The sequence below is a fragment of the Dermacentor andersoni genome, chromosome 2 (assembly GCF_023375885.2).
Source record: "Dermacentor andersoni chromosome 2, qqDerAnde1_hic_scaffold, whole genome shotgun sequence".
Classification (NCBI taxonomy): domain Eukaryota; kingdom Metazoa; phylum Arthropoda; class Arachnida; order Ixodida; family Ixodidae; genus Dermacentor; species Dermacentor andersoni.
In genome coordinates, this window is record NC_092815.1 from 225689712 (window position 1) to 225712896 (window position 23185).

Here is a 23185-nt window from a genome sequence, read left to right on the forward strand (position 1 = left end):
TGGTAGTCACGTAGAAGGCCGGAGTCACCACCCCTTTTGGGGAGCAGGATCACCTTGCCGCGTAGCTAGTCTATACGTATTGGCCCACCGTCCGAAATTTTGCTGAAGCAATCAGCCAGCTATGACCGTGATTCACTACCGAGACATTTCACAAGTCCCGCCGGGATACTGTCAAGGCCTCGAGCAGTGCGCACACATATTCTCACGATTGCCCTATTACCGGCACTCCGAGACACTGTCCACGTCTGATGGTCGGTACCCGCCAAGCCTGAGCGCTCTGGGGCATGGAGGGATCAGCGGGTGAACCCTGTGGTGGCGGCGCCTACAGTTGGCGGATATGGCCAGTTAAAGCTCGGTGGAGGTCATTCTCATTGGCCCCCGTTGACTCAGTGCGAACTTCAGGCTCTGCAGCTTTGCCATTAAGGCGGGACACATACGTCCAGAATTTGACTGCTGCTACTGTGCCTGCAGATTTGATTCTATGGAGCGTCTTGTGGTTGGCCTCTGCTATCTTCCGCCTGCATCAAGCCTGCATCTCCCGTTTTCGGTGCAGATATTCCTGCCATGTCCCCTGGACATCCTCGCTGTGAGGACCCTTAACCGCGTGGCGATGGTTCCGGTTTGCAGCTCGGCGAGCCTTCAGTGCTGCCTAGGCCTCCATGTCCCACCAGCTCTTCCTTCTAGCCCCTTGATGTGCGTTGACAATGTTTCCGCATGATCCGGCGGAGTTGGTCAATGTACTGCTCGTAGGTCTCCGTTTCTTCGCGGCTGGAACTTAGCTCAAATTCATTGACCACTTCTTCATATGCCGCTTCGGGGAGAAACCGCACTGCGGGTTCGCGTTTCTTCGACTGTCGGCGCCAAGGGGATGCCTTAAACCGCAGCCTGAGGCGGTTTCGGTCGCTTCCCAAACTGTACCGGCCTCCCTCATCAATGTGGACATCCTGGAGGGTTTTGCCGTAGTTCAGCAACACATGGGCATAATCGATGCACGAGTTCTGGCCCCGCGCACACCAAGTAAACGTGCCTTCGCAGTCAGCCCGAAGGTTTGCAACTTCACGGGAAAGCTCCTGGGCCAGCTTGAGCATGAGCCGCCCATTGTGGTCGGAGTAACCATCGAGCTCCTGAATGTGGCCATTACAGTCACCTAAGATCAGCAGTTCCCGTCTGTGGCCCCAGCGTTCGATTTCGTGCTTGATGCACGGTACCACGTTGGAGTTCTCAGATTGTTGATTCGTAGAAACACTGAGGTAAACTACACAAGCTAAGACTGGCGTTGCGTGTATGTAGCCGGACGGCAAGGTGTGTTCCACACAGGAGTCCTCGAGCGGTGCCCAGGTGCTGCCTTCTCGCCAGAGAAACCCCACGCCTCCTCCCTTCCGGGATGTACTTTCTCGGTTACAGCCATCTTAGTTTCAAAGTGGATTGACTGGTGGTCTCTCCAGGTTCGTTTGATGTGTCTCCGCCACTCCATAAAACGTGATGCCCTCTTCCTCTATCCCTCTGTAGAGCTCTTTCCATTCTGCTAAGCGTCGGCCACCATATAGGTTAAGGAAGGTGACCGATACTGTGCCTGGTTTCTGGTGTCGAGTTTTGTGCCTCCGCCTTTGGACATTTGGATGATGTGTGCTGAGTCGCACACCTCTGTTGGCACTGGACGTTTTTCACAGAGTGGGCCATTTTTTGGCCAGCACATTCTCGAAGGCCTCCTCGATGAGCTGGGCTAGGCCTCTCTGACATCGACCTGTAGTGCCCCCATACCAACGCTCCCCACGGCTTGTCAGGCGCGGTTCCTTCTGTGCTCTGCTCCAATGCGGGGGTCGCGATGGCTGGTTGGGCTGGCATTTGTCGGGGTGTGTCTTCCAGTCCTGTGTCGTTTTTTTCTCAGTGTGATAGTCCAAGGCATGAAACCTACCTATCGTTACCACAAGGAAAAGTCAATGGGTTAGCTGTCCACAAGCCGCAGGTTAGACTGGCAACAATATATTACGGCAATGTAAAACAATTTCGACGCTGACTTAGCAGCCGCAGTGTGCGCTAAGTGCCGCAGTTCTCGGTTGCTGCTCGAAATTCACACCTTGATGACAGGCACTGCATCTTTCACATGAAATATAGCACGCTTTGCTCCGGAGCTCAATAGGAGAGCGAAACGCATTTTGAGCGTACCTGAAATCTGCATGCCGAAAACCCGACGACGCTTCCGAGAACGGGGCACACCGCCACAGCACCAGTACGGCCGCTTGATTTGGACGTGAGGCACTTCTATCAAAGATTTCGCATGCGACATGTCTCACACCGATTGTGCGAACACGAGAAAATGACGCAGGCCGCAATGCGAGTCCGTGCAGCCGTGCATCTATCCACCGATGAGCTGCATGCGCGGACTTGCAGAAAAACAAAACGATAGACGCGAAAAGATGGCGGCTCTCTTTGCGGAGACGAAGCAGCGGTGAAGTGGAAAAGTGCGAATGAATGTTGCCAACTGTTCTTTCCGACGTTATGCCAGCGGTGGTGGCTTTAGGGGCGTGTGTTGCGGCTGTATATTTTTTTATTTTCCCCCCCCACAGTATGGTAAAGGTCAGTTGTTTGTTTACATTTTTTTACTGTGTCGCTTGGCATTATTTTTCTGTCTTCTTTTGCGATTATACCATAAACGATCGCCTCCCAGATTCACGCGCGCCAGCTTCACATGCAAATCTCGGAGGCCATGGGACAACGCGTTAGGAAACGCCTTTCTTGTCACTGTTAGCGTTTCATCATCGTTTCTTCAACTGAGATAGACGCGTAGTGTCCCTTTTCCCGTGGGTGGGAAGGGGATGACCAAAACGTCATCGCTCAGCGGGTGGCGGAGGAGTAGGTTGGTGTTGGTTGTTATCAACAAATTCGTGGGCCCTGCGATTTTTTTATAACGTAATGAGTTCTATACTTACCCAACAAAAAAACCATCCGTCCGTCAGTACGTACCGTACGATATCTTTCAATATAGAACCCGCAGTAGTGAATGAATTCACCTTCGTGCTAGCTCTGGCTTCAATGCGACCGAAGCGGCGACAACAGAGCGCTCAGGAGCTCTCAGCAAATGGCGCACAATGCACTTTTTGCAGATCACTTTCAAGATAGGTGTACGCGCGTCTGTTTTCAAAGCGAAGTAAGCGGCGAGAACACAGCGCGTGAAGTTTTCAGCAGTGGGCACACACTGTCCGCATTGCAGTTCGCTTTCAAGATACGGTTCGCGCGGCTGTGCGACAAGCAGACGCCGCCGGAGAAGGGTTCATAATGGTTCGTCGCGGATGAGTGAAGCGCTAAAGAGCGATAACGGCTCAGAATGAATGGAACGTCATCAGCGCACCTGGTCTCGCCACCTGCACTACTTTGCATGCGTCATTCACTTTTCGCCGCCGACCACAGCAGCTCGTGTCGCCGCAGCGCTCTCGCTTATACTCGTCGGATCAACTCTCATAACATTGATAACGACATTAGACTGCATGTAGATGAGCAAGTGTCACAATGCTTGCGCATACTTAGAAAACTCCCAGAGGAGTCTCTGTGTTTTTTTTTTTCGGGAAGGATGAGGAGGAAGAACATTTATTAAAAAAAAAAAAGGAAACGACAACTGCCTGCTTGTGCGGGAGGCGCCCTTAGTCCAGGGCTCCTGCGGCTCTCGCTGTCTCCCGGGCCCACCGCACCAGTTGCTGCTGGTTACGAGGCTCCGAACTAGTCACCACGGCCTTCCACTGCTCGGGTGTGGGGTTGGGTATTTGCGGGGCTGCCTTGACGTTGGGGCATGCCCATGTGGTGTGATATAGGGAGGCGTAGTCATTACATAGGGGACATTTGTATGAGTATAGTGTAGGGTGTATTGCATGTAGTCTGCTTAAATGGGGGTATGTATTGGCTTGTAATCGTCGTCATTTTACGGCGTCTTCTCGTGAGGGAGTCTTGTGTGGAGGTGGGTATTGTCGTCTGTTCAATCTGTGGTGTTGTAGTATGGCGTTGTACTGTAAAGGTACGGGTTCCATAGATGCGGCCGTATCCCTTTCTTGTGGCGCCCGGGAGGCATGAGCTCGGGCTGCAGCGTGCACACGCTGATTTTTACGGAGGGACTCGTGTCCTGGAGTCCACACTATTTCAACGTCCGGAAATTGGAAGGCTTGTTTGAGGAGTCTGTGGGCTATTGAAGGTATTCGCCTCTCGCGTAGCTACGGCAAGCTGCCTGGGAGTCGGTAATAATCGTGACGTAATCGTTGGTCGGACTAGAGGTGATGGCCAAGGCAATGGCTGTCTCCTCCGCTACGAGGGCGCTGGCAGTGCGGACTGTCATTGAGACCACCTCTTGTAGGTTGTGGTCGACAACGCTGGCCATCATGGCTTCTTTTTGGGGTACTAGGTGCAGTCGGTGGTGATCCATAGCTGACAAAGCATGTAAAAGGGGTGCGAAGCTTTCCTTTTTATGAGATTCTTGCCCAGCTCCCGAAGAACTGCTCAAGCTAAGACTTGCTGATGTGTTTACGTAGTTTTTTTCTTTTATTGTGGCATGCCCTAGAACCACCATGAATCCTACTGTGTAGTGACATTAGAGCAGTATTCACGTCCTTTTTAAAAGGACATGCAGCCGGTAATTGGGCTGCCCAAGGTTTGCGGCACGGCTGCAGCTCCCCTCGCCTCCCCCGCTTCCGTTAACAATTAGGGGAAGGGGTCTAGCGCAACCTTACACCCCCCTCCCCACAGTCGCGTAGCCAGATTTTTTGCGTGAGGGGTAGGGGGGTCCCAACTGAGCGTGGAGGGCGAAGGAGCTGGGCCAGTGCCATATTAGCAAAAATGTTGCTGTTAGTAGGCGTTACAAGTGCCCGACGTGCCCCCCTTGGCTACGCCGCTACTCCCCCCCCCCACCCGCAGTCGACGCAAATCGAGCTATCACAACGCGCATGACACGCATGCATGACATAGCATGACTGACATGCCACGAAGCAGGCATGGATGTCATGACATCATCGTCATCATCAGCCTATTTTGATGTCTATCGCACGACAAAAGCGTCTCCAGTGACTTCCAATACCCCTGTCTTGTGCTAACTTGTTCCACGTGTCTTCCAATATTCTAATTCCATCACACCTACCTTATTCTCTGTCGTCCTCGACTTTGCTTCCCTTTCCTTAGCACCCATTCTGCAACTCCAGTAGACCAGCGGTTCTCTCCCAAACGCATTGCATGGTCTGGCCAGCACGATTTCTTCCTCTTAATGTCAACCACAATATCAGCTATCCCCTTTCGCTCTCTAATCCACATCGCTGCCTTGCCGTATATTATGGTCGCGCCTAACATTTTTCATTGATCGCTCGCTGCGCGGTCCTTGACGTCTTACCAAGCTTCTTTGGTAACCTCCAAGTTTCGGCCCCATATCTTAGTAACAGTCGAAAGCAATGATTAGCAGTAAGCTCCATGGTCATGATTTAGTAATGCCTGTCGTAAGCTGTCCAACATTTTTTTTTTCATTTTTGTTAATTTCCTTGATCAAAAGCCCCTGCGAGTAATTAACCTCAATAAAGGTATTTCTGCGCAGGTTCTGGAGACAGAGCGCCGATCGTGACATTTCGTTCTCTCGCCAGGCTGCGGAAAATTACTTTTCTCTTCTGCATACGAACCTTCAATCAGACTCTTGCATTTTCTTCGCTAAGGTCCTCAAACGTTTGTTGCATATAGTCAGCAGCCTTGCTGAGTATGCCGACATAATCTACAAAACGTAAGTTCGTGAGCTATTTACCGTTAACCCTCAACCCGCCGTGGTTGCTCAGTGGCTATGGTGTTGGGCTGCTGAGCACGAGGTCGCGGGATCGAATCCCGGCCACGGCGGCCGCATTTCGATGGGGGCGAAATGCGAAAACACCCGTGTGCTTAGATTTAGGTGCACGTTAAAGAACCCCAGGTGGTCAAAATTTCCGGAATCCTCCACTACGGCGTGCCTCATAATCAGAAAGTGGTTTTGGCACGTAAAACCCCAAATATTATTATTACCGTTAACCCTCACTCATATAACCATTCCCAGTCTAACTGCTTGCACTCGTATTCAGTGCACTCGCACTAAGTATTCAGTGATAGAATTGCAAATACTTTGCCATTGATCATGCCCAGCCTTTTGCAGATTGGCTATGCAAAGTCGGCGAGTTACTGTCATCCGTTCGAAATCAACATTCGTGCCAAACTTCATTTTTCACTGCTGTTCGGAGTCAGTGCGCTGCTGCCTAGATGCCCCGATCTAATCAATCCATCTACCTGATGCAAGCGCAGGTAGCGCGCGTTTCATCTAAGCAATATCAAATCATAAACGGCTAATGTTCAGCTATCATATGCTGTAAGGTTTTTCACTTACTCCCGTAAAGTTAGGGCGTAAACTATAAAAACTGGCGTGTTCCAAGGGTGTTTTTCTTATTGAACACCCTTTTTCGTTAAAAAAGGGTGTTCCAAGGGTGTTTACAAAAGTGGAAAGATAAATACACCTGCATTACACCCATAAGGGCGTGCAAATTTTAAGAGTGTATATGAATGCAACAATCAAACCCCGGCCCTCAGTCCCCAGCAGCTGCTAAGTTGTGAAGCAACTGACCACGCTGGCGGTCTGGCCTGCGCCGCAGAAGAGGGTGCTAAGACTATCTGGGTCCGGACAGGCCGCCATTCAAATCTGAACCTGGCAACCTTTAACGCCAGAACGTTATCTAGAGAGGTGAGTCTAGAAGCGCTATTGGAGGAATTAGCGGGCAATAAATGGGATATAATAGGGCTAATAAGAAAGCCTTGGGGGCTAGGCAAAGGGGGAAGGCAGCTGGGGAGGATCAGGCAGCACCAGATTTGCTGAAGGATGGTGGGCAGATTTTTGTAGAAAAACTGGCCACCCTGTATACGCAATGCCTCATGACCTCGAGTGAACCGGAATTTTGCAAGGACTTGAAAAATTATAGACCGGTCAGCTTACTCTCCGTTGCCTACAAAGTATTTACTAAAGTAATCGCAAATGGAATCAGGAACACCTTAGACATGTGTCAGCCGAAGGACCAGGCAGGATTCCGTAAAGGCTACTCAACAATAGACCATATTCACACTATCAATCAGGTGGTAGAGAAATGTGCGGAATATAACCAACCCTCATATATAGTTTTCATTGATTACGAGAAAGCGTTTGATTCAGTCGAAACCTCAGCAGTCATGCAGGCATTACAGAATCAGTGTGTAAACGAGCGGTATGTAAATATACTGAAAGATATCTATAGCGGCTCCCCAGCCACCGTAGTCCTCCATAAAGAAAGCAACAAAATTTCAATAACGAAGGGCGTCAGGCAGGGAGATACGATCTCTCCAATGCTATTCACAGCGTGTTTACAGGAGGTATTCAGAGACCTGGATTGGGAAAAATTGGGGATAAGAGTTAATGGAGAATACCATAGTAACTTGCGATTCGCTGATGATATTGCCTTGCTTAGTAGCTCAGGGGACCAACTGCAATGCAAGCTCACTGACCTGGAGAGGCAAAGCAGAAGAGTGGGTCTAAAAATTAATCTGTGGAAAACTAAAGTAATGTTTAACAGTCTCGGAAGAGAACAGCAATTTACAATAGGTAGCGAGGCACTGGAAGTGGTAGGGGAATACATCTACTTAAGGCAGGTAGTGATGGCGGATCCGGATCATGAGACAGAAATAATCAGAAGAATAAGAATGGGCTGGGGTGCGTTTGGCAGGCATTCTCAGATCATGAACAGCAGGTTGCCATTATCCCTCAAAAGAAAAGTGTATAACAGCTGTGTTTTACCAGTACTCACCTACGGGGCAGAAACCTGGAGGCTTACGAAAAGGGCTCTACTTAAATTGAGGATGCAACGAGCTATGGAAAGAAGAATGATGGGTGTAACGTTAAGGGATAAGAAACGAGGAGATTGGGTGAAGGAACAAGCGCGAGTATGTTGTTTCGGGAGGGCGCAGGCTTTCGCCTTCGTCCTATTTACCGAATGTTCAAGTGACGCTCAAAATTTGGTTTCATTTTTTTCAGGTATACTTCATGTGGATATGTCCCTCGCATCGGCACTTCGAGTGGTTCATCGACGTTCTCAGGGACGTAGAAAGAAAGGACGTGACAAATGTTCTGGAAATCCATATTTTCATAACACAGTTTTTCCATAAATTTGACCTGAGGACCACTATGCTGGTAAGTTTTCTCGAGCATTGCAAGGGTGGTCAACTCAAAGCTGTATACGTAGTGTAACTTAGCTAATGTGACAGCCCCAGACACGCAGACGGCCGCAGCATTCTTAATGCTAACGTCATGTGAAACCATGCTCGACCACAGTAAATCAGAGACGTTATTGACTTGCAACAACTTGATCTGGGCGAGTCCATTCATCTTGAGGGCTCGGTCTGCTGTGTTTCTTTTCGCTTAGTGTGCTCGTCTTTTCCACGCTGCTTTAAGTTTTACTCGTTATTGAGTTGTATCAATTTTCTCGTCGAAGAATAAACACTGGGAATGCATTGATGATTTTGTTGTAGCTAACGTCTTTACGACGACAGCTATGTATTGTCGACAGCTTTGTCGCTCACTGAAATAGTCCGTTCGCGTGATAGAACTAAAGGGGCTACTACATTGGCTCACTAATGCTGTTGTTCATGTTTTATTTTAAGGGCGTAGAAAGACAGCTGGAAAACAGTCAATTAGGGTTTGATATCGCATACACGCGTAATAAACAAGCGGTGCAACACAAGGTCCCCGCACTGATGTATGTAGACGACATTGTGCTGCTAGCGGACAATTCAACAGAATTACAGACACTAGACAATATGTCTGGCAACGCAACGACAAACCTAGGCCTGCAATTTAGCACTGATCAATCGGAATGATAATCTTTAATGAAGAGGCAAGTAACTACGTGGTGTCGATTCAACAGCAAGTCATACCCATGGTCAAGCAGTATACAAACTTCGGCGTATACATAAAGGAAGGTGAGACTTACTCAAGCACCATCCAAGGTAATCTGTAAACAAAAGGGAATCGCAGTGCAGCAAAAATGAAATGTAGGTCACTTTGGGGCCACAATAAATGTGTGGTGATGCAGGTAACCTACAAAGGAGTGATGATGCCAGCGCTGACGTTCACAAATGTCACTCTGTTCCTAAAAGCGGATATATTGTCCCGGTTCGAAGTTAATCAAAGACAGGTGGGCCGGTTGTCGTTGGGAACCCACGGCAGAACCACGAGTGTGGCTGTGCAGGGGGACATGGGCCGGGCCTCGTTTGAATTCAGAGGAGCGCAGAGCAAAATTAGTTTTCAAGAAAGACTCAGGAACGATAAGCGAAATAAATAGGTGGCTAAGGTGTACAAGTATCTGTAGCTAAAAAGCCTAGACACAGAATGGAGGAAGAGTTCAAGAAAGTTAGAACCAAGTACAGGGTAATTGAATATGTAGATAACGAACCAGGGATAATCAGGAAGCGAGAGAAACGGAGACAACGAATTATATGCAAAGAATGAAAACGAAAAAGACCATGGACATTTACAAGAATAAGAAAAAGTAAATGAGAAGAGAAAATCTGTATGATAACATGAAGGGACGTGCCTTGCTATTTGGGGCTCGAGGCGGTTGCTTAAGGACAAGAACAATACCGTAGCAAATATTCGCAACTAGGTTAGGCATGTGTATGCTGCAGCGATAATCCGGAGACCACCAATCACAATGCAATGAAATGCGAAGCGATTCACCCGGAGGGACCAGCACGTATCGTGCAACTTCCAGAAGCGCCTGGATTTAAAGCAGACAGTAGTGTCAGCTGGTCAGCAGTCAAGATAAGCAAGTGAGGTTAAGAATATTGGTGGGGAAAAACAGGGAAGAGACTGAAACAACCGGATCCATTACAGGCATATCCAGTGGTACAACGCAGACACAGAAGAATAAAGAGATGTGCACAAGAATGCTAGAAGGAAAGGCATTGATAGCATACCTGAGTAACTCAAGTAAGCTAGGTGACCCTTTCCCCCGCCCCGTTTGAAAGGCGATGCCAATAAACCACAATGATCATGTTGACGCCACTGGTAGTTGGTAAATACGTGCACAGATGAGCTACAATTTCTGGTATTCTTTTGCTCTCATAGAAAGAAAACTGCCAAAGTCATTTTTTCTTCATTTGCCGAAAGGTTCTGCGTTGCCTTTACAAATTTCATTTTACAATTTGTAGCCTATTTCTCATATATTAAGGCGACTAAGCAATCAACTCAACGGACCAGAAGATGAAGCTGATACGTAGGAGAAAAATTATGCAGATCCCACGCACTGTGGGAACAGATGTAAGCGAAGTTTTCTCTGATGTTTGCTTTGATTGATATGAATTAGCGGTGATGTTGACGGCTAATGTTGATTTCTTCAACGTTAATCCAACACGAGCGTAGTCAGTTCATGGCGCAGGTTTCATTGTGTGCACTACTGCTCTTGGCCTGCGTAGTATACAGAACAAACAGGGAAAGGTATCTAATTGAGGCGTTGTTGTGTGCCATAATTTATAATCTCTGGGAGGGTTCAGCATTGTCATTACCTCACTTGGCACATTCCATCGCCACAGAAGTATTACACTTGAATTGGATTATAGGGCTGTACGTGCCAAGACCACAATCAAATTATGAGGCACATCGCAGTGGCAGACTGTCGATAAAGTTTGGCACCGTCGTGTTCTTTAACGCATGCCTAAATCTAAGTGCATGACGGTTGTTTTTACTTCGCCCCTGTCGAAATGCGGCTGTTGCGGTTCTGATCAAAGCTGCGAGCTCGAGCAATGGCATAGCCACAAAGCTACCGCGGCGGGCACAGAAGTGTTGATTTGACGTGCGACCGCATTCGTAGTGTTGCCTAGAACCTGCGGTGTGCTTTAATTAATTCGTCTCTGCTTCTGCACGCCTGCGTAAGTTCTCCGCTTGACATACTTGCATGGTGATTATTTTTGATAAATAGCAGAAACGTAGCGTACCGTACTCTGACTTAACTTATCTATTTTGCCCTCAACCGCTTTTGCCTATAGTTATGGCTTTTCCTTGCCTTCTCACGTCATCTTTTTTTTCCCTATCGCCCTGCCCCCCCGCCCACGGACAGCGTAACGGCGAGCGAAAACTGGCAAGGCTTTCATTGACTCGTTTCGCCACTAGGTCGGTTGCAGCTCTTCTCTACCTCCTCACCCCCTCCTGTCCCCCTTCCTCTCCGCCATTCTGTCTAGCTTTTCTCTAGACTAGCACTATAGTAGAGAGGTAAGCGCTGCAATTTATGCAGTGCTTTTGTGGGGGGTCAAGAGCACGTGTGGTAACGGCCAGGGAGTTCCTGAGGGTATTGTGCACAATCTATACGGCGCAAAGCTTCGAAAAAGTTTCTCGCGTCTCCTTCCATCTCTGCCACGCTCCTTCCATGTACATACACGCTCAGAACCGGCCCCGACGCGGCATGCAAGAACGGTGAAGTCGCAGGAGTAGCAGTGGGAAAGTCGAAGAAAAAGGTAAACCAAGGGCGCTATCACATAGATCTATTCCAAACATTTCTATTCCAATTGTGCAATCAGCCCTCGGCGATTGGTCAAAAACATTTTGGACCACCCCCACTTCACCTGTGTGTCACACGACGTTAGGAAAACCGCGATAGCTCCCCATCAGATATGATGTCTACACAGTGATAATGCATGATTTGACCGAAGACAAGAAAAATAGTTATTTCTGATTCGACGCCTTTTCGCCATGAGCCCTCGGCTATTGGTCGAAAGCTTTTGGGTGGCACCCACTTCCCCTGCGTGTCACGCGACGTCACAAAACCGCAAAAACTCACCGCGTGAAACTGAAGTGTATGCGTTAAAAATGCATTAATAAGCCGAACAAAACTGAATTTTCTTTTGAATAGCCACAGGCTGCCCCGTTCCGAAAGGAATAAAAGATGGCTGCCGCCGATCGCTCAGGCACTGGCTACTCGTACCTGGCGGAGAGCATGGATTTATTTGCGTATAATAAAACTTTTTGCGTGGCCGTGTGACGTTTTCGAGCACTTCTGGCACGTTTACGACATCTTTCTGCCAACTCTTTGCTGAGAATCCGGTTTAACGTCATTCTTAAACTTCCTTTGCATGCCGCCGCGATTTTTGACCAGCCACCGCAAGCTAAGTAAGGGAAAGCGGAGCAATCAGAGATGCTGGCACCACCCTTTTCATCTGGTTATCAATTCTCAGTGCAGTGGCTCGGCCCCATCGAATCCCTTTCCAGATGAGCGTGCCTCTTGTTAGCCAATCAGATAAAACAAGCCGCTCAGTGTAGGTAATGTTATTCGTTTTTCAAGCAAACAAAAGTGACCTCTTATGAACGAGGAGAGCGTTTGAATAGTCTGTTCAGACAACCCTGCGGGTGACCGCCCGATGCTTCCGTCAGCGGGTACGCAAGTTTGACGTCAGGAGACAGGAATAAAAACATAGTGGAATAGTTTTACGTTATAGGGCCCGAAGCTTCGCTGTGATAACTTCGTTCAGCATTCTGTTCTATGACGCATTATATCCCTGTCGACTGCTGTGTAGCACGACCTCTGAGTTGAATGAATTAATCAATTCTGGAATCTTAAGTGCAAACAAATGATTTGATTGTCACGGACGCCATAGTTTGGCGCGCCATAGTAGCCACAAAGCTTGTCAGTTGAAGTCAAGCGCTCTGTCTTATTCCATCTGTATTTGCGTTATCTCGTTAGCGCTAGTAACTATGTCACAGTGAAGGGGGTCACCGTCAAATGTATAAATCGGTATGTGCACTTCTTTTTATTGGTCCGATGCCGAACTACAGCCGAAATTTCTTGCGCTTCAATATGCTAAAGAAAAGATCACTTTCTAGAAATACCCATTTTCCATGTGTCTTTTCTAAAAGCGTGTGCCTTACAATGCTGATATTTCTTTTTACAGTACATTTGTGAAAACCACTTCCAGAGGGTCTCAAACAGGAGTATGTTCACCGGTCTAAAGGCCATAAATCATTTTGGAAGGCCTGACATGTCTGCCTTCCTGAAGTTCGTGCAGCAGCAGCACTCTTATGTAAGCAACATTTTTTCTTGCCTTGCTTTTCATGTATAAGCACAAGTGACAAAGCTTCACAGGTCTTTGCTTGCATACCCAACTCTAGAGACATCCCGCAAAGAAAAGAAATGCGTTCTTCTCTACAAATGTATGTATACTCGCGGATCCGCGCCACCTACGTCGACGAAAGCTTCTGGTGCTTACTGCCGAATGTATGTCTCATTGGCAGATAAATAAGATGCCCTACTTAATCCGTTGTTCAATACAACAGCAATCTAATATATATTTATATATATATATATATATATATATATATATATATATATATATATATATATATATATATATATATATATATATATATATATATATATATATATATATAAATTTGGGCCCTTCAGCTAACTCCATTTCTTCTCTTTAGTTACATAACGAGTATCTCGAATCCAGCCACAGTGATGCCTTCAAATATCATGTGTCGGTTTATTAACCAGTTGCCTTCTCCGAAAAAATGAAAGGCACTCGTGACACCTGCGGTAGAAACAGTGTTGAACATCCGCCGCCAAGATTTGGTATTGGGAGCACCGGCTAACGGGGTTAACTAGTGGGAGCACCGGCTCCAAGGGTTAATTCTTGTAGTACCACTTAAATACCTCAGAAAGTGGACGAGAAATGGCACCGCTGTAGCTCAATTGCTAGAGCATCGCACGCGTATTTCAAACACATTGGATCGCTCCTCGCCTGTGGGAAGACGTTTTTCATCTACTTTTGAATTCCATAAATCTATCATTTCTTTATTTTAATATTAAGTACAAGTAATTTACCGTGTGTTGTCTTGATGAAGTTCGTGCAGCAGCAGCACTCTTATGTAAGCAACATTTTTTCTTGCCTTGCTTTTCATGTATAAGCACAAGTGACAAAGCTTCACAGGTCTTTGCTTGCATACCCAACTCTAGAGACATCCCGCAAAGAAAAGAAATGCGTTCTTCTCTACAAATGTATGTATACTCGCGGATCCGCGCCACCTACGTCGACGAAAGCTTCTGGTGCTTACTGCCGAATGTATGTCTCATTGGCAGATAAATAAGATGCCCTACTTAATCCGTTGTTCAATACAACAGCAATCTAATATATATATATATATATATATAAATTTGGGCCCTTCAGCTAACTCCATTTCTTCTCTTTGGTTACATAACGAGTATCTCGAATCCAGCCACAGTGATGCCTTCAAATATCATGTGTCGGTTTATTAACCAGTTGCCTTCTCCGAAAAAATGAAAGGCACTCGTGACACCTGCGGTAGAAACAGTGTTGAACATCCGCCGCCAAGATTTGGTATTGGGAGCACCGGCTAACGGGGTTAACTAGTGGGAGCACCGGCTCCAAGGGTTAATTCTTGTAGTACCACTTAAATACCTCAGAAAGTGGACGAGAAATGGCACCGCTGTAGCTCAATTGCTAGAGCATCGCACGCGTATTTCAAACACATTGGATCGCTCCTCGCCTGTGGGAAGACGTTTTTCATCTACTTTTGAATTCCATAAATCTATCATTTCTTTATTTTAATATTAAGTACAAGTAATTTACCGTGTGTTGTCTTGATGTCATTGTTGGTTGGCTTCTGATGGCATGACTAATAAAGAATCGGTTCGCTCATTAAGCCCTTTTCTTCTCGTTCATTACATAAGGAGCGTCTCGAATCCGGCTACATTGATGCCTTCAGATAGCATGTGTGGGCTAATTGACCAGCTGTCTCCACCCAAAAAAGTTAACGCACTCGCGACGCCTGCGGCAGAGGGGGTGTTGCACATCCGCCGCCAAGTTATGTGAGTGATGTCGCAGGCTAACACTCCCAGGATTAATTCTAGTAGTGACACATAAATACCCAAGAAATTGGATGGGAAATTTGCCCCGCGGTAGCTCAACTGGTAGAGTATGCACTTAGTAATGCGAAGACGTGGAATCGCTCCTCACCTGCAGCAAGCTGTTTCTTTGTCTACTTTTCAATTACAATAACTTATTATTTCTTTAATTCAATTAGTAAGCACAAGTAATTTACCCTGTGTGGTCCTTGGCGTCCTTGTTTCTGGGCTTCTTATGAATGTTCGCGAAACAGGCATGTACAGAAGGTAAGAAGGAAGGCGACACGAAAATTGGGCTTGCTACGCCGAAATTTTCGCCAATTACCTATTCAGTTCGAAGAACGGCTCTATTTGACTCACGTACATTGGGTACTTGAGTACGCGTGTATCTGGTGGGATCCTTATACGCGTAAGCTAGTCGATTTACTCGAAAAAATTAAGGATTCGGCAGTTACTTTCGTTGTGAGGAATTACTAAAAAAACTCAGTATCACCGAACACAAGCGCGCACTTCATTGGCAGGATCTTAAGGACAGAAGAAAGGACCTCTGACTCAAATATTTCACAATGTTTAACATACCAAAACAGGCATTGAAAGAACAAAGAGAGAGAGAGAGAGAGAGAGAATTTTAATGATACGAAATGCAGAGAGGTCGGCCTGAGGTATATTCCTCTAGCCAGCTATTCGGCGTTGGGGGAAGGGGAAGAGGGAAAGAAAAAGGGAAGAAAGAGGCGCATGATAGGTGACGATGATGATAGAAGAAAGATGTAGAACATATGACAAGCAATTTGGCATGCTCATGGCCTACAATCCAGGCCCGTAATTTTTAAAAAGTTCAGTAACGCCTGGATGGCCTTGAAACTCGATTGAGCGTCTGATCAAGGGCCTAAAACAACGTCCTCCGACAACAGTGGGCTGTCGAGACGCGTAAGGTCGTTGTCCGACTTTTGACGCTCTTCCATGTACTTAGGGCAGTTACAAAGCACCTGACCTATAGTCTCGGTCACATTGCACACCTCACAGTGTGGAGACTCGGTGCGTCTCTTGAGGTGCACGTAGCCGCACGTAAACGCTACCCCCAGCCTTAGCCTGTGCAGACGTTTGGCACAGCTGCGTTGAATTTTCGGTGGTAGCCTACAATTCATGGTAGGGTGCAATCTCTGGAGTCGTCTGTGGCGATTGTCCGGATTGTTCCAGTGCTTTGCTGTCAATTTTTGAATGACACTGGAGAGGAGACAGTTGTCGCCCGCTCTTGAAAAAGGAATTGAAAGCAGTGACTCTTGTTCTTCGAGTGCTTTCTTCGCTTCGGCGTCGGCCAGTTCGTTGCTGTGTATACCACAGTGACTGGGAATCCACTGAAATGTGATGTGGTGGCCGTTTTCTTGCGCTAAAGTGTATAGCTCGGCAGTTTGAAGAGCCAGCACTCTGTAAGCGCTTTCTTTCAACTCCATTCTAAGTAGTTGCAGAGCCGATTTTGCGTCACTGGAGACTGTCCATATTTGAGGAGGCTCTTGCGAAATATATTGAACGGTGCCTTGAAACTTCATGAATTTGTCTTAAGGGTGACACCTTGCGTTATGCATATTTTATAGGACCACGAGGGAGTGTAATGCTCTTCCGTCAAATATTATTGGTGTACAATGCAATGCAAACTTTTACCGCGCTTTGTGTGTTGAAATGAGCGACAATTGAAGTAGATATGTATGTACACCCCTCCTCTAATGCTTGAAAGGCGATGCAGGTATTGAATAAAAAACACCTACATCTTGTGTTTGACGGGCCAGACCAACGACATGATCATGAACACGCCGTAGTGGGTGACTCCGGGTTAATTTTGACCTCCTGGGGTTCTGGAAGGTGCACGAAATGCACAGTACACAGGCATCTGCATTTCGCCCCCATGGAATTGCGGCGGCCGCGGCAGGGGCTTGATCACGTGCTTTGGGGCTTAGCAGCGCCACGCCCAAGCTACGACACCCACCACCGCGGGCCCGGACCAAGCATAAACTTTCGCACCGACACATGGCCAAATGAAGCGCTCGGGGACGAGGTGTTCATCTGCCAGTGTGTCGCGCAGCAATATCAAACAGGCAGTGGGAGATTGGCCGTCGTAGCCTTCTGGGGACGAAAAGGGTGAGGAGAGATGCTGGCATGTCGGACAGTTGCGAGTAGGGGACACACGTGGGCAAGATCAGCTCGAAACGCAGGGGTAAGGGATGCTGTGGGAGCACTTCTATTTTGCGAACGCCGCTCCTGCCTCTGCTAGGGCGTTCTAGTTGATAGAAGTAGTGGTGGAATCAACCACCGCAACACAGGATAGGGCATAGGCTTCTCCAATGTCCTAGCTCACCCTTGATACGCTGTATGTTAGTGGCGAACTGGGAGATGCATGCCAATCGGCGACGTTCATGGGTGACATTGACAAGCGTGTGCTGAACACAAGGGAGAGGCTTATCGTCGGCCAACATGTCGACCAGTGTCCTTCCAGAAGCTAGTGAAAGCGCTAAATGGTGACGTAGGTGACCAACAGCTCGCGACTGAAGATACTGTACCGCGCCTTGGCACATTATAGATTGACATCGAAACGATGGTGGCGCCCATAGGCGACAACGATAAAATGCGGCAGGGCAAAGTGAGCTAAATGGGAACTTGAGCCCGTGAGGAGGGTTGGAGAAGTTAGGTACGTCTTCCCATGGTAATTGCTTCTTACCAAATTGGCGAGGCCGGGCTAAGAAACAGCGTTCCTGAAGTCTTCAGTGGGCCACGGCCACTCATCAAGTCAACTGTGTCCCTCGCCTTGTGTGTGGCTATTGTGCAGTATGACTATCTCTATTCTGGCCCGACCAACCTCATAGCTAGTGTATTGAAGTGTAGGCTCGGTTTCAAGTAGCCAACATCGGAACACTTGCGCCTGTGAAGTGAGTGGGGTAGTTCGATTCTGCTTCGTCACGTGGCAGCTTCTCATTTCGCCACAGTGGTGTCACCGGACCATGGAAAAGTGTGTTTAAGAAGTTTCCACCAGGCCCCAGCTAAGCAACAAATCAAGTGTGTCTGTTACCCCCGCTATGAGCTACTGCATAGTACGACTACATCTCTTCTGGCCGTGCCATACTGACATCTCAGTTTATGAACTAGAGTCCCCAGGGCAACGCCTGAGTGGCAGGCAAGTTAGTGCTTTGAGATAGGGTGTCACTTTCAAGTACTTCAAAGCTGGCTGTACGGCCACTTACTCAGCGCCTTTACCAACGACACTGTCGTTGAAGTGTTCCACGTGCTAAATGCAGCACTAGGCACGGCGCCATGCTGAAGGGGGTAATTTTTAGCGTACATGGATTAGTGAACTCACGCGGCTGCAAGAGCTCCTCTCGTCCACAGAGCTTGGGGACCGCTGTTCATCACAGCTATTTTCCGCACTCGACGACACTCTACTGAAACAACTCCTTCTCTGCTTTCTACCGCCTACCGCCCTTGCTTAGGTGTCTTGGAAATCTGCATCTGACTTTAGCCTGTGCGCACTGGCCACCCTCGCCGATAAGTTCAGGGTAGCAGCAATGTTCTATCTGTGTCTTCCTCAATTTCTGAGATACGCTCGACATATTCCGTGCTGGTCGCACATTGCTCACTCATAGAGTTTTTACTTCAAATTCTACTTCAGCAGGTCGGCAGGTCGACCTTGCTAACATGCGCGCCAGTATTTGAAGGCTCGATGAGCTTGAGGCAAGCAACCTCAGCCTAAAGGCCGACGGCGCTACAGCAACACAGTTCAAAGACATGATGCTTCGCGCGGTCTCAGCTTAGTTCGTCAACTGACTCCAGCCGTCAATCTCCAGCCAGACACCCCTCAGTCTCCGACGCTTTGCAGGAGTCACTGATTTTGGCCGTCAGTATGACACATCGCACAACTGACCGGCTGGCTATCATAAAATGCCAGGAGCCACTAACGGTGACAAGATACTCTCGCCTCTGAGAGTCGTATTTGCTTGTTGCAAGAGTCGATACGTTGGTGGCATTTTCTCAAGGATCAATGGTGAGTCTCTTGCCAGGCTGTCGTAAACAGGAACTCCAGACCGATGGGTAAGCTGCTAGCTCTCAACGGAAGATGAACTGACATCTGTTCCCTAACACTAGATTTAGAAAAGCGTTCATGTGGATATTTCCCGTATCTTCAGCCAGTGGCGCCAATAATCTGGGCCGATGTTCCTAACACGTCAACAAAGCGTAGCCCGCATGACTTCCGCCTCTCATCGCCGCACGCGTTTTTATGGTGTGACACGCTTTGGGGAACCCATACATCTAAATTCCTAGTTTCCAACCACCAGTTTGAGGTTACGGAGTTGACCTTGCTGTTTTTTTGTGGCCCAGTTTAGGTGACTACAGCAAAGCGCAGGACGAGGTCACACGCTGCTGTATCGGCCACCGTCAATCACCGGAAACGAAGGACCCAGGTGGGTTCCGCGAAGAGGGGACACGGGAAACACCCACGCGTGGAGAGAAAATAGATTAGTAACTGCGCCGTAGAAAAGGCACTAGATCTGCACCCTCGCTCGAAACAAAGGGGTAGACGGCCCGAGCTGAAGGGGAGCGTTCGGGGACCCGGGCGTGAAGTTGAAAGGTAGGGGGTGCTTGAGGTCACCGCCACCGCTAATGCCTATGCGCTTCCCACATGTCCCGTCGACCGTCTCGGTCACGGAAATAGGGCGACGCGACATTGCCCAGCCGGTTTGATGTTTGGCATCCGCGTGCGCCAACTGAGAATGCGTGTGAAAACGGCGGTAGCTTTACCACCACTTAGCCGGCTACGACCGATGGATGCTTTTGTGTGTGGTTGCCATCAGTCGGGTCCCAATTATGGTGCTTGGATTTTAAGCGGACCGGCCCACAGCTGCATGGGGGACAGAGTTTTCTCAGTACCAGCAGGGCTGTCCACTGTATGGCAGACATGCCGTCGATGAGCCGTGGTTTCATGGAAACATTCTCGCAGCTTGCGTGGCGGCTGCTTGCAGGGGAAAAGGCAAGGACATCAAGGGCCGATGCCCGCAGCCTAACGTAAGGAAGAGGGCGATGACACGTGTCTGAGAAATCCTATCCCCTGGCATGTTGTAAAGAGTGCCACTGTTTCCACCAATGCCGTGTAAGGCATGAAGGCGGTTGTGCTATTGGTTACAATGATGTAAAATCACATGTGTGATTGCCCGATTTGCGTCTCCTTTGTGCAACTGAGGGCTTAAAATGTCATGTTTGGTTGTGTGGAGAGAGCGGATCTTCGGGCGTGGACTCGGGCAGACGCCTCGGCGTTTGAATAAAGCGTCACTTTATCAGACAACGGCTCTTCCTTTACGCTGCCACCGTCCAATCGAATCATCGGGGGGCGCCGAATTGGGACCTTAAACACCTTCCCTCCTTATATAATGTTAAAGCTACCAGTGGGCGAAGGGAAAGGAAATTAACTCCAACCCTGACCGCTTCACCTGAGTGAATTTGGCTTCTGTGCCACATCATCGAACTAAACATTGTCACTTAAGGCCATCCGTGTCATGCATCACTCGATGAACAAGCAGGAGAAGATTTAACAATAACCAAGCACGAGTTCGAACATATGCTGGAAATCGGTATTGGTCGCCGAGTATACAGTGTTTGGTCCCTACTTCATACAGCGCCGATGAAAAAATTATAGTACCCTGAATGTTGCCACATTTCTCGATAAGCATGCTTCAAAACAACCAGAGCTTTACTCCGACTCTCCAAGGAAGAAGGGCATTTTACAAAAACAGCTTGCAGTTTCCGCAACGACCTTCAGATTTGTAAGACCGAAGAAGTCATTGCCACAGCAGCCATTACGAGCACTTTCACATTGTTCCATTTTCGCCACTGATCCGCTGTTTATTGGAGTAGAGAAATGCACTTGACGTTTAAACAGACCATTTCAGAAATACTTAGCCTTAAAAAGTATTGCAACACAAGTGGAGGGATGGGCAATCAAAGACAACCTGTCTTTCTTTCTTCACTGTCTTGGTCGGCAGACCAGGAGGCTTCTATAATGCTCCGTCTACTGAGCATCCCTGTGGCGCGCAGTTAAAATCTAATTTGGATGTTGGCACAGAAACCACATCCTATTTTGGCGCCTTCGGTGCCGCAAACTTACAGGGTATCGGTCAAGTTACCTTTGAGTTCACGGCGTCTCCTCTCTTTGCCGTGCTACAGTGCATTCTAGTGCACTGCAGCTATTCTCGAGCGGAGTGACACCATCAGTAGCACATTTCCTCTCGCACTTGCCTCTACGACAATCACACTGTTTTGGAGGGTCGCACGATCTTCATGTTCGCTCGTTCGAGTACATCAGCAGCGCGCAGTACGGGTAAGCGATGGGTGCCACACTCCGGACTCGCGTTGGAAAGATTCCTAACATAACGAGCTTCGACCGCGATTCCTACACACCTCGCGGGTGTTTCACTCGGGAAGCGTATTACCTCTTCATCAGATCTCGGCGACTTGGGTCACATCACCTACAGATACCAACCAGAGCACGCTGTTGCCTTCAGTGAGCCGCAGAGGCTCAGTGAGCTCAGTCGTCGCGGCACCTCATGGCGGCCGTGATACCCAGGCTACGCAGCAGACGTAACTACGAGCCACTGTAGTGGCCTTGTGCACGACAGGGCGAGAGTGCGCAGTCGCGCCCACTTGCCCCAGTTTGGCCGTGCTGTGTGGTGCCTTCCAGCTTTCTCCTGCACCAGTTGTACCTACGGATAGTAGCCGCATTGAAATTGCGCATTTTGCGCAATAGCTCAATACGAAGCGGAGTCTGCCAAAGCGTCTAGCCAGGAGTGGCCGGGAGTCAGGACTTCTGGTCCGACTGAGGTTCTAGTGGTTCGAGGCTACTTCAGTGTTGGAAATTATTAAACTAAGCTACACCCAACGAATGTGACACTCATAAGTAGTGTGACAAATGTTTGATTCCTACGCAGCCGGGCATTTGCAGGCGATAATCGGCGATAGTACGATAGTCGTACACCCGGAGGTACATAATTTCTATAAAAATTGGAAACGCAGGTGTTCGCTTATTTCGACCTGTTTATTAAACCGTCAATAAATATACACAGTAGCAGCAGGAAGAAGCGCACTGATCCAAACACCCTTCTTGAGTGTTGTCAGGTATGGGCCAAAAGCAGGCACGTATGGGAATCTGCTATACCACAAAATATACCAGTACGAAAAGAGTGACGAGGAGACTTCTGTTGAAAAGAGAGCGCGTGAGAAAAAGATGATATCGCGCTCCGCTTCCGAAACCCCACGTGCCGCGGAAGACTGCATAATTTGGCTGCGATGTTCGCAGCAGCGTATGTTATTCGCTGACTGTACTTTTTCACCAAACTTACGGGTGATATCAGGATGGCTTTGAGAACGCTGAGCACTAATCTTGGCTGTTCATTGACCGTTTTGGCTGTTATCGTGTTCTTTAAATTGCCAACATCTTGGTTTCCAGCTCATAACAAGATGCTCACAATCAACACATCCAGCTGCTTTTCAACTCATTCAATCGCTTGGTGTGCTTTCGAATTCATAGAAGTTCCAGCTCGGTACACCATCTTTTGAGTTTTTTGGCCATACGTAAGCGCTGATGGCTCCAAGCCTCTGCGTACCAAGGTCCAAGCCATTACAAATTACACTCGTTCGTACATTCTATAAATAATTACAACAGCGGCATTGCCTCGGCTTAGTAAACTTACACAGGCAATTTATCATTTCCTGTACAGCCACACTTAAACACTAAAGGTGTCCTGGCTAACACTCAATTTGCAGCCTCACCTAGAGCCTGCACAGATGCGGTAGAAAAGTATGCGTGGTAACTAAGGCGCTAATCTTTCAAGCGGGACCGCGAGCGCAGAACGCTATGGGTGTGGCGACTTCGTGGATGTCGGCGAGCTCGTCCAGGTGATTAGCGCCGTGTCATCGCAAGCGAACACGCTTGGTTAAGTTCAGCAGCAAACGTTCCTTTAGCAGTGCGCCGTAATTGTTTACGCAGTTCGCCGAGAAGTCGTGACATGCGGTGGAACACCTGGGATGTGCGTCGGTCACCGAACCCTTTTCTGGTCAGAACCTCACTAGTTGGGCGCGTTTCGAAGACATGGTGCATGTTGGAATGTTTTCTTTGAGGTGCTCGTGCACTTTTGCCTAAAGGCTGGGGCAGGGAGTCCGAAAGCTCGTCGACCACCACCGACGTTAGTGATGACATCGCCTTGTAGTAATGGGTCGTCTGCATGGCGACTTGGTGG

At 48.3% G+C, this 23185-nt stretch overlaps 1 protein-coding gene across 1 annotated transcript in view; it reads left to right on the forward strand.

Annotated features, from left to right (window-relative positions):
• Positions 1–23185, forward strand: part of Duox (dual oxidase) — a 248511-nt gene that overhangs the window by 217459 nt on the left and 7867 nt on the right. The window contains exons 28-29 of the mRNA XM_050186612.2: positions 8036–8191; positions 12940–13068. Coding sequence (XP_050042569.2) covers positions 8036–8191; positions 12940–13068 — 285 coding nt within the window. The remainder of the gene's footprint in view (positions 1–8035; positions 8192–12939; positions 13069–23185) is intronic.